Consider the following 12,255-nt stretch of genomic DNA (forward strand, 5'->3'; position numbering starts at 1 on the left):
AGCACAGCTTTGCTTTTACCCACATGAAGGCTGAGAGCTTTTCCACAAAGAAACGAGTGAAATGATGAGAAGAATCATCTGAAGCGGGATCAAGAGCTGAGACCTGAAAGGTGTAAAAGCAGCCGATCTCACAGCTGGAGGGGAAATTAGCCTTTCAATGGGGGTTCTGGTTATTCCAGGTTACAGATGCTCAAGATTAGCAAAGAAATCCAATTATTTCTAACAGAGTCGTGTCAGCTGCAGAGAGCCAGCTGGGCCCTTAAAGATAAGAAACCTCTGCGATGCCCGAGGGCCCCTTTGTGTCCACAGCAGTGGCCGCTTCGCACAGCTCCTGTCCATTTACACCAGGGCGGGTACTGGCTTCCACCCGGACGATAGGTGTCACCGCTCAGGCCGAACCGCCACATCAGTGCTGATACAGGAGCAGAAGAACCAGTCCGACCTGGAAACCTGCGAGTTTTCGTGCAGAACGTTTCATATTTTCAGGCTGTTGCAGCGTCTCTCTGTGTTACAAAGACCAAAGGTCGCTCTGCAGCGTCTGTGGATGTGATGTCATTTGTATGCCGCCGTTCGCCATGGTGAGCACAGCAAGCCTAACATCCGGACCCATGATTCTTAGCTTCATGGTTGTCGCCATGCTTTTGTTTGTAGTGGTGTGAGAGCTTCACACAGACGCAATAATCTGATAATCAGTAACATCCAGTCAGAAGCCTCGAATTTTACTCACCAAAACTGGAGCTCAGAGTGGACAGTGTTTTAGTGAAATTAACCAGCAGCCCTGTCATTAGTCAAATAACTGTCCACTTGGAGGAGTTGAAGTATCTCGGGGTCTTGTTCGCGAGTGATGGGAGAAGGGAGCCGGAAATCGACAGACGGATTGGGGCTGCAGCTGCAGTGATGCGGACGCTGCACCGGTCCGTCGTGGTGAAGAGGGAGCTGAGTGTAAAAGCGAAGCTCTCAATTTACCGGTCGATCTACGTCCCTACCCTCACCTATGGCCACGAGCTGTGGGTAGTGACCGAAAGAACGAGATCTCGTGAAGCGAGCTTCCTCCGAAGGGTGGCTGGCCTCTCCCTTAGAGATAGGGTGAGAAGTTCGGCCATCCGGGAGGGGCTCAGAGTAGAGCCGCTGCTGCTCCACATCGAAAGGAGCCAGCTGAGGTGGTTCGGGCATCTGACAAGGATGCCTCCTGGGCGCCTCCTAGGTGAGGTATTCCGGGCATGTCCCACCGGGAGGAGGCCCCGGGGCAGACCCAGGACACGCTGGAGAGATTATATCTCTTGGCTGGCCTGGGAACGCCTTGGTGTTCCCCCGGATAAGCTGGAGGAGGTGGCTGGGGAGAGGGAGGTCTGGGCTTCTCTGCTTGGGCTGCTGCCCCCGCGACCCGGCTCCGGATAAAGCGGATGAAGGTGGATGGATGGATGTTTTCAGACTTGATGTTGCATAGTTTGTCCACCAGGGGGCACTCTGCAGCTTCCCTGTTGGCTACACAAATTTTTGGAATGCCAGGAAATCAACCAGCTGACCTGAACAGTGGGGAATGGTGTAAGCAAGTAAATAATAAAGCTACTCATAATAAATGTTCAGGGAATCTATTTGTTTCGTGTCTGAAAGTAAACATTATTTTCTGTCAGCAGATTTCCAATATCAGTCAGGCCCCATTAGAAAGGCTCAGCATAAACACAGCCCACAGCTCTGGTTCAGTCCTAAGCTGAGGTGAAGCGTAGCAGACAGCCGCCTGAGGCACCATCCACCTGTCAGTCAAAGAGGCCCCGCCCCTAATGTTGCAAACTTTGAGCCTGAATATAATTTAAACAGGTGAGTTATAAAAACATCCTCCCCTCTGCATTTGTTTTGAAAGAGGAAACATTTTGTCGTTTTACAAACAAGAATATAAGTGAAACGTAAATAAAAAGTAGAGGATCAGTAACAGAGCCCTGTGGAACTCCATGACCTTTAAAAACACGCTCCGTGACGACCTCTCTGGTTTCTGTTAGTCTGCTGGGTGGATACTGGATACCAGTCACAGCAGATGGCCCCGCCCCTCCCTGAGCCTGGTTCTGCTGGAGGTTTCTTCCTGTTAAAAGGGAGTTTTTCCTTCCCACTGTCGCCAAAGTGCTTGCTCATAGGGGGTCATATGATTGTTGTCTGTATGTATTATTGTAGGGTCGACCTTACAATATAAAGCACCGTGAGGCGACTGTGGTTGTGATTTTGCGCTGTATAAATAAATTGAATTGAATTGTATCCACAGAAATCCTGTGTGGGGTTTAAAATGCTCCAATGTTTTTTGAACAGCTGCTTTCAGCACATTACTTTACTGTAAGCAGCTAATTCAACATTCACATGTTGTTCCTGACTTAACCCCAAAGGAGGTTTGTTTCTTCTCCTGGTGTTGACGCAGCTCCGTGTCACACTACGCTGTCACTCGTTCTGTTAGTAATACATAACTAAAGTGAGTCTCCCCCCTACAGGGGGTATGAAGGGGGAGACCAGAACGGGCTGTAAATGTGTGAGTCTGCTTTAGTGAGAAATGGTACCAGACCAAGCTGTCCACAGGAGACCATGGTCACACTGGGTTTGTTAGGATGGGCGCTTGTACTGGTTTGTATCATCTGCTCCTGAATGATTCTGTGCTTCCCACATCCTGATGAAAGTTGCCGCTCTAAATGCCGTCACACTGAATCGTGTTAAATACGTGATGTTTGCCTCTGCTTTCCCCGCAGTTTAGCGTTCAGCTCTTCATGTTTTTTAAAATGAGATGTATTTTTTAATCCAGTCTCCCTTCCTTTGTGTTCGAGGCTGCAGGATTCAATCATGAGTCATTTTGCTAACAGCAGGTTTTTATGGCAAATTCATTAGCGGACTGATTACCTGCTATTCTAAACGACCGTCCTCGCCATCCTGCGAGCAAATTAAGCTCTGGTTTCAGAATCAGAGCCGCCGAAGCCCATTTTCCCTCTGATGTGATGATTGTGATACACACGGCGCGGAGTAAGTGAGCCAATCAGCCACAGCGTGGCGGGTCAGCGTGGTCTTACTGGACTGAGGCCACGATGGTTGGGCAAAGCGGCAGTTTTCATTGGGTACCAGCCGGGGGCGCCTCGCTGCAGGTGTGAAGAAGAAAAGTCAGGCAGTAATAAGAGAAAAGCTTGTGACGAGGCGACGCTGAGCTTAAATATGCATCAAACGGCGGACAGAGCGAGCCGACGTCACAGATCATTATGATGATAACGACTGGAAAAGTGTTACAGCAAACATCTGTCTGCAGCTGGAGGCGTCACATCATGCAGCTCTGTCAGACTCATGCACATGGGCTGAGTGGAGGTGTTACTTTTTGCTTCATCTTTTACATCATTTACTATCCAGCCACTTCATTAGGTACACCTGCTCAAACAAATATCTAATCAGCCAATCACAAGGCAGCATCAGTCTCTGAATCAGGGACTCTGAACACAGCACGACTGGGATTTTCCCACCAACCACCTCTGAGTCTACAAAGAAAAGTTCCAGGGAGCAGCAGCACGGTCAGAGGTCAGAGGTCACTCCTGTCAGTGAGAACAGGAAGCTGAGCCTACGATTCACACAGACTCACAAACCCGGACACCGGAAGGTGGAGAAACACTTCCTGGTCCGATGAGCGTCGGCTGGTGGACATTGGTAGCACGGATCCATCCTGCCCGTGTCAGCGGTTGCTGCTGACCAGGTCCGTCGACCACAGTGTCTCCAGCAGGAGCTCATCTCTGCTTTATGGAGCATGACGACGAGTCCACTGCCCTCAGACGGCCTCCACAGTCACGGGTCCAACAGCTCTGGGAGGTGGAGGAATGGGACTGTCCTCATGGATGCAGCCGACAAATCTGCAGCTGATGTCGCGATGATGTCACGATGATGTCATGTAACCGTGGACCAAAAGGAATGTTTCCAGTACTGTGTTGAATCTGTGAGTTAAAGCAGCTCTGACTATGTTTCCTATTTTAAAAATGTTGTTGTTGTTTTGCGTGCAGAGAGCAAAGTGATGCAAAAGAAAAAAAGCACAAACAGGTAAACGCCGAGTTTCTGGGCCTGAGCGGAGCCTGCTGCTCCACCCTGACAGGACTCAACGTGTTTCTCTTTTCCATTGAGGCTGAGCAGCGAGAGCAGCTTTTCCTTCTTTAGTTCCCTGCAGGAGCCGTTTGACAGTCTCCTCGTTTCAGTGACATGTTGAACTTATCCCGGCGTAATGCGGAGAGCGAGCGAGGGCCGGAGGCGACGGGAAGCCGTTTAGCTGCCTGATCAAAAACTGAATGGATTTTTTTGACAATGCGACGGCTGAAGGGGTTTCAAGCGGAGCGGGAGCACTGACAGGTTGAAACTTTATACATGCTGCAGCCTTTTATAAAGGCTGAATATTCATTATCTTTAATCGAGTTTGACTCTTTACGCTTCCTGATCCACGACGAGCTCACACAAACTTCAGCTCCTCCTGGCTCATTTGTGGGAAATATAATTTGACAGTTTTCTGGTCAAAGACGGAGATTCGAGTAACAGACAGTTATTTTAATTAATTGAATCATGTTTGAGACTTAATGGAAGAGTCTGTGGATTATTTTCACCTGAGATAAACGAACGTGTTTATTGCCTCGACTTTTGGTGCGTGCTGTAAAACCGTGGACGTCCTCAGAGGTTCTGATTGGTGGTTTTGGCAGCTGCTTTAGGATCTAGTCTGTCAGCATTACTGATGTAAAGGATCCTCCAGCGACTGTGATGGTAACGGGTCCAAAGTAAGCAGTGGTTGCTCAGCATAACTCTGGTTCTATGAGGATGTCAAAGCTCATCCTGTAATTAACATTTGATGACACATGTGATCCCTGTTTGTCTGTATCCGACGCTTTATCCCAACAGCTAACGTCGATCTTTGCATTTCCATCCCAGCAGACGCCTCCCGGGTGTTATGACGCAGCAGATGCAGAACCTACAGTTGTCCCAGACCAGGAAGTGCCCCGGCGGGCCGGCCTCCCCCAATGCCGCCAAGCGCCTCTACAGGAACCTGTCGGAGAAGCTGCGAGGAAGCACCTCCTCCTTCGAAGATGCCTACTTCTTTGGCAAGACGGATCGGCTCCGTAAAGCCTCGGTGAGTTCAGGCGCGCCTCGGTCACTGCATCACTTTACTGAGTTAACACGGCAGGTTTGTTTTAACCGCAGCACAGACGCTGGATATGAATCCTGCGGGGTTTGAACACAAAGAGCCGCATGAGGCCGATGTTACTCTGACAGTTCATCGCTCAAAAATCCATTTAAGCTAATGGTAAATGGCCTGTATTTGTATAGCGCTTTACACATCCAGTCATCCACCCATTCACACACACATTCACACACACATTCACACACTGGCGATGGCAGCTACATTGTAGCCACAGCCACCCTGGGGCGCACTGACTAATGCGTGCTCTTAGTCAGCCTCCAGCTTTAATGTGTGTCCTAATTAGCAGAAACTCATCCAGTCTTCATCAATGCTGCAAACAGGAAGTCTCTTTACGTCTTGGGATTAGTGTGAAAGTCAGCAGTGAAACTATCCTGTCACCACATCGCTGAGTCTGTTTGCAGACGTGCTTTACGCTCACACAGCAAACAAGCTTCACATTTCAGCAGCTGGAAACTGTTTTCTGAATAAAAACGCTAACGTACGGCACAAAAACATGAATAAAGGTGTTTTAATCATCATTACAATGTGTTCAGTTTTATTTACATAGCACCGAATTACAGGTAGCACAGGTGTCACAGCGCTGTTACAGTAACGCAGAGAGCGTGCAGGCACTGATGTTCAGGTATTCGCTCAGATCGAGTCTTTAAAAAACTCCTGTATCCTGATCATGAAGCTGTGATAAACTCTCCACATGTTCATGTGATGCTTTTTTCTTGTACTAATGTTGCCGTGGCGATGGCTGGCCTGACGGGGGGAAACCCCGTCTCTGACAGAAGGATCGATAAACGCGCTTCGCTAATTCTGTTACCGGCGATGTCGTCAGAGCCTCTGCTCTCGACTGTCGCGTCTTTCATCTGATCTCAGACCAGCATCGTAAAGACAGACTGTTCGTCACTCCACGGCTGCAGAGTTCGGTGAACTGAGAACGTGGAGTTACGTGCCTCGCTCAAGGACACTGTGGACGCCGTCTTTGGTTTGTAGCAACACGCCATCTTTTCTCAGGCTCGTCTCTGTCTGCTGCCATCGTCGCCGCCTTCCTGCTGCCCTGCGAAACATTTGGTTGCTGCGACTCATCATGTGTGACAAGTGTTACAGGTCATGTTGCACACGTGTGTGTGTGTGTGTGTGTGTGTGTGTGTGTAAAGCTTTCCAGAACTCTCTCTGCCAGCCTGCTGACATTTACAAACCAGCCACAGCAGCAGACATGAAACAAAGAGGCAGACGGGGGAGGAAACAAAAGCCTCCAAGCTCAGCGAGTACGAGTCGATCTGCAGAACTCTGCTCACATTTAGGCTCACAGTCCAAATCTCCACCATCCAAAGGTCCCCGCGTTCATTCTGCAGGAGCCCAAACTCACAAAGATGCAGCAGATGGAGGGAGACAAATCCACAAAACACAGACCAGGGTCAGGTTCTCCAAAACAAAGATAATAACCAACCCCAACAAAGTCCAAAAACCATCCAATGGGAGTCCAGTGTCCACAGAACAGCTGTGGCGAGTTCTCAAGGACGTCCCAAATCTGAGCTGTAAATTAGTATCAGCTGAACCAGTCGAGATAGTAAACCATACCAAACAAGTTCAAACCCATCTCTGGTGTAAACACAACACCAGGTTCAGAGTAACAAGTAGAAACAAGTTCAACCTCGAAACCGTCTGAATCCAGGACGATGGAAGCTCGTTCCCAAACGCTCCCAAGGGATGCACCTGAAACTGTCTTTAGTTCTTAGAAGTTAAACCTCTGCCGCAGATTGTTCAGAGTCGTTCGGCAGCAGGAAAGCAAACCTCCAGGACTACATGAGACACTTTCAGTCCACACAACAAGTGTTTCACGATTGTGAACTAGTTTAAAACCACAACCATTGATCTTAATCCTAAAGATACCGACACGGACTGAAAAACTGTGACTGGTCCACCAGGCGAGTGTCCAGGAAACACATCCAAACCCAGTCACAGGTGAATCGAATCCAGTCAAAGAGAGGTGGAAACATCACTAACAGAACTGAAGTGAGACAAACCAACACTGGTGATGTCGCCACTTCAAAACCTCAAAGCTGTTTCTAAATCCAGAAGCCTCCAAAAAGATGTGAAAATCTCCCAGAGAAACCAGTCAAACCAGTCCAAGACAGGTGCTAAATCAGCCCAAGCTGGTCCTGAATCAGCGTTGATCCAACTTTAAACGAGGGCCCACGTCGCGTCTGACGGTCTGCAGCTCCACCTGCACCACCCGGCTCTGTGTTCTGTTAAAGGCTTTGTGGTTTCAGGAGGCATAGCTCAGCACGGCGCCGCCCTCAGCGATAACAGCCACGCAGCGGCCTGCAGGATGTGTTTCTCTGTTCACACGCTTTGTGATAAACCTGAAAGCAGCCGCCACGCTGTGGATGGTCGCTGCCGCCCTCTGTCAGCCTGACAAAGAACAAAAAGTTTCCGCTCGCTGCCGTCGCGTCAACAGAGACAAGCGAAGGAAACAGAGGAGCCGTTTCCAGCCTGAGCAGAGAAACACTTTGTTCCCGTTTCATCAGCTTCCTCCTCGCTGCTTCTTTACTCTGTGAGGAGGAAACATTCAAAAAGTCGTTTCCAACACTCGGGTTTGACATGTGGTCTCTCTTTCATTCAGGTTAAACTGAAACATCGAGAAACGTAGTGCAAATACACTGAATACAACTTTGGTGTATGTTGGAGTTGCCACAATTCTAAATAGATTACTGTGTAATTACAATACATTAGTGTAACTGTCGTATAATTAGTGTAATATAAAGTGTAGTGATAATAAATGAAAAGCACATAAATAAACATCTTAGTACAGAATTGTAATAAATAATTATAGTGTAATTATAAATATTGTATTTACATTATTTGTGATTAAATACAGTGAAATATTCTGTTTATATAAATATTATTATTACATTTTTATAATTACATTGTGGCGTTAATAAATTAGTTTAATACAGTTTATAAAGAATTTGTTTAACTTTAGTTAAACATGAGAGCATGAGACTGGGTTTGTCATTTCACTGCAGTTACATTGTAACTGACATACTGTAGTGTAATTACTCTGCAGTATGATGAGTGTAATATGACGATGTGATTATAATATATGGCAAATGCAGTATATTTATTATAATAATTACAGGAATGTTTAACTATAAAACCCATAAATAAGTAAAGTTTTAATATTCTGGTGTGATCATTTTAAATTACAGTGCATTTATAAATGAATGAATTAATCATTAGTTACATTCATTCATGTTACATTATATTACAGTATTATTTATGTCTCCCAGTCTTATAATAAAATAAAGTGTGATTACTGTTGAGTACAAAGTATAAAGTATAAGTATGTAAAATTCTAAAGTATTTAAAGTAAAGTTTGAAGTTTGGTCAGTAAAGAAACATTTTTCCCTGAATAATAAAATTCTTCTTTTGCTGTTTACAAAAGATTAAATTAAAATAATAACAAAAGAATCCAGTTCAGTGTGATTAAAGTAGGATAATAATACATGATAACTGCTCTGTTTTAGTTTCTGCTGGTCAGTTTTCGACAGCTCGTCAGAATCCAGACTTTGTTTTACATTGCTGGTCTCATCCTGTCAGCGATGACAGATCTCAGGTCGCCACGGTTTCACTCGCTGTTTGTGAGCTCAGTGAGGTGGCTCGTTTCAGAGACACTGAGCTGACGCTCGAGCGAGTCATCAGACTCAGGCTACGTCCACACGTACCCGGGTATTTTTGAAAACGCAGATTTTTCTATGCGTTTGCACCTTCCGTCCACACATAAACGGCGTTTTCGGTCACTGAAAACGGAGATTTCTAAAAACGCCGGCCAGGGTGGATATTTTCTAAAACTCAGTTTTTGCGTTTACGTGTGGACGAGAAAAACGCAGAAAACGCAGCGTCAAAGGTGTGCGCCTTTTTTGACGTCACACTGTGCGCCACGTTATTGTTTCGGTGAAATGAATTCCTACAATACTGTTACTGTTACTGTTACTCTCTGCAGTGTTTAAATGCTGACATATACACACACAGCTACTGTCCCTCCACACATACCACTCGGTTCTGCTTCTGTGCCCCAGCTTTGTTTACTTTTTCCCACCGAGGCTTCTAGACTTCTGATTGGCCAACATTTCTACACGGTTAGGAATATAGCGCCACCTGTTGCTTTGGCATGTTCCCAGCAGCGTTTTCCTTCATTTCTGCCTTTACGTGTGGACGGGATTATTTTTTAAAACGAAAACGGAAAATCTCAGTTTTCAAAAATACCCGTGTACGTGTGGACGTAGCCTCAGAATCAGCAGATTAAAGAGTGAAAGTGACTCAAATCATCTCATCGAAACGTCCACGTCAGCAAAAAGGTCGTTTTCAGCTGCTTCCTCTTTGAATAAAGTGTCATGTGACCTGAGCTCACCGGCCTTTGACCTTCTCACCGACAGACTCAAGTCACACACACACAGTGTCTCGGCACAAACGTGGAGAGATCAGGAATCCTGAGGACGGCTCGTCTCACTGACGAAACTCCTGCACGCCTGCTCCCATGGTAACCACATGATCGCGCACACATGTCATACGTGTCCGTTTCACGCGGTGATGTCCCCGCGGCGCCTGAAAGGATGCTGCACGTGAGGTCTGAGGGGGATGAAGCAGCGAGGTGGGAGACGTACAGATGATCCAAGCAGCGGCGTTTTTTAAACTCGTCACACGTGCAAACTGAGAAATGTTCTCTGTTCTTTGAAGATGTCAAACAGCTGATGGAACATCTGGCGGCTTCAGGCTGCTTAATGACATGATTGGTGTAAAGCGAGCGCCCAGAGAGCTCGGTGTTTCAGACACTGTGGGCTCACGAACCATCAGGAAGCTCCGACTGTGGATCAGGAAACGCTGCCGTTCGATGGTTGTTGTTTAGCTTCCTGTTGTTTTGCTTGTTTTGGCTCCAGGTTTGTATGATCTTCACCTTTGGTTTGTGTCATAAAGTCACGTGACCACGTGTCCAGACTGGTAAAATGCTGGTTCTCGCTTTCAGACGATGCAGGGCAGCGACTGCATCTTCGAGGCGGTGGAGCAGCAGGACCTGGACGCCGTGCAGATCCTTCTGTACCAGTGTTCGGCCGAGGAGCTGGACCTGAACACTCCCAACAGCCAGGGCCTGACGCCGCTCGACATCGCCATCATGACCAACAACACGCCCATCGCCAAGCTGCTGCTGAAAGCCGGCGGCAAGGAGAGCCCGCACTGTGAGTACGCCACATCAGGCAGGTTCGGCCCTGAAGCCAGACTGCAGCACACACAGCGTCCGAGTGTTGGTCTTTAAACGTGTCAGACTTTGTGTTGTAAATCTGTGTCGCCGGGCCGTCACTTGTGATTCGAAAGGTTGAAAGTGTGTCGAGTGCTGTGCTTCATCTGTGCGAGCACTCCAAGCCTGCAGCGACGAGGCCAATTACAGCTCCACGAGCCGGGAGACTCCTCGGTCTTACCTCCGCGTCTTTATCAGCTGTCACGCCTGATGGAGTGTGCCCGCCTGACCTTTCAGTCTGACAGAAACCTCATTTACAGGCGAGCCGTCAGAGCCGACGTCCCGTCAACGCTTGTCAGGAGGTCGCTCGGGTCAGATGTGGGCGTTTTGGGTTTTCGTGGCGTGCGAGGCAGAAAACAGACGTTTGTGCCACTAAAAGAGTCGAGACCTGAAGCACGTCCTCCTGCAGCGGCGTTCGCTCAACAATTCAGACGTGAAAAAACCAACAGAGGCTTTCAGAGGACTGACGGAGTGTCGGTCGGCTCTTCCTGGTGAAACGCTTCCAGAAACTCTTCACATAAAGAAATCTTTTACGCATAAACAGAAAGTACCAAAGAAACGGCTCCATCGTGCTGCTGATCGTTTTTACTGTTAGCAGCCTGTGGCACCATCAGTAATCACTGCTAATTGGTTAATAACTGATTTGTAAACCAGCTGCCGGCCGATGTGTCGTTGGGTTGTTCTGTGGTTCAGAGCGCCGGGATCAGTGATTAAGCTTTAATTAAACCACAGCGACCTTTGGCAGCGCGCTACATAAAACATGATCGTTGCAGCTCTCAGGAGCTGCGGGGTCGACGACAACCTGCAGGTCTGAAGAACATCCCAGCTCTGAGTCCCTGCTCTCACTCTGCAGCTGCTGAAATGTGCAGCTCACACATTACATTTAATGTTTTAATGTGAGCACACTGGCCAGTCCACTGAGTTATGCTGAGTGGTGGTGGTGGTGGGTGTGGCGGCGGTGGTGGTGGTAGTAGTGGTGGTGGTGGCGGTGGTGGTGGTAGTGGTGGCGGCGGTGGTGGTAAGCGTGCATACAGACAGAAAACAGTCTGAATTTAAGGCTGCGCAGACAGATTTCAGTCTGACTTTATTTCTCGTTCAGTGAACGATGTAATAAGAGAAACGGTTTCATTAAGCAGATTTCGTCCCGACACTAACGGCTGTCAGAGTTACAGCTGCGGATGAAAACGCTCCAATAAGCAGAACACGCTGAACACAAACCACGGTAAACACGGTAATAGTAATAGCAGGTTACGGCGATGAAGCCTTTCAGGAGACCCAAGGACGCTTTACAAGCACGAGAACAGAGAGTGACGGTGGCAGTGAGTGCAGAGGAGGCAGAAATAACACCGGAGTCGTGATGGAAGAGGCTTTTACTCTGAAGGACCTCAGGAACCCGGTCTCTCCACATTTAACCTGCAGGTTTTCTAATGGCCAGCAGAGGGCGACACCTCTGATTAGGGATCAGGAAACAGTTTCCTGGCAGGTTTGTGGTCTCAGAACTCGCTGAAGGAAACAGGAAGTTCATTCGGGTCCTCGCTGTCGTCCCAGTTTTAAAACACTCTGCTCGATTGATGATGTCAGACAGGAAGCTTCTGTTCCCAAACGCACAACAGTTCAGTGAAGGTGAGACCGACCAATAGGACGCAAAGACAGGACGAGGTCCTCACAAAGCTGGCTCATGTTGTAGTCTCCTGCACCTGGGCCTCTTTAGGCCTGTTTCACCCCTCCACACACACACTCACACACACGCACACACACACACAAACACACACACACGCAAACACAC

At 47.9% G+C, this 12,255-nt stretch overlaps 1 protein-coding gene across 5 annotated transcripts in view; it reads left to right on the forward strand.

The window, feature by feature from the left end:
• The window catches only part of ankfn1a (ankyrin repeat and fibronectin type III domain containing 1a), an 84,497-nt gene that overhangs the window by 36,359 nt on the left and 35,883 nt on the right, over positions 1-12,255 (forward strand). For 3 of the 5 annotated variants that reach the window (XM_084936873.1, XM_084936871.1, XM_084936874.1), the window contains 2 exons: positions 4,915-5,113; positions 10,200-10,410. In XM_084936873.1, the coding sequence (XP_084792999.1) occupies positions 4,915-5,113; positions 10,200-10,410 (410 nt within the window). The remainder of the gene's footprint in view (positions 1-4,914; positions 5,114-10,199; positions 10,411-12,255) is intronic. The other 2 variants (XM_084936872.1, XM_084936875.1) reach the window with 1 other exon arrangement.

This window comes from Perissodus microlepis, chromosome 8 (assembly GCF_051167445.1).
Source record: "Perissodus microlepis isolate ML-2025 ecotype Zambia chromosome 8, ASM5116744v1, whole genome shotgun sequence".
NCBI lineage: Eukaryota > Metazoa > Chordata > Actinopteri > Cichliformes > Cichlidae > Perissodus > Perissodus microlepis.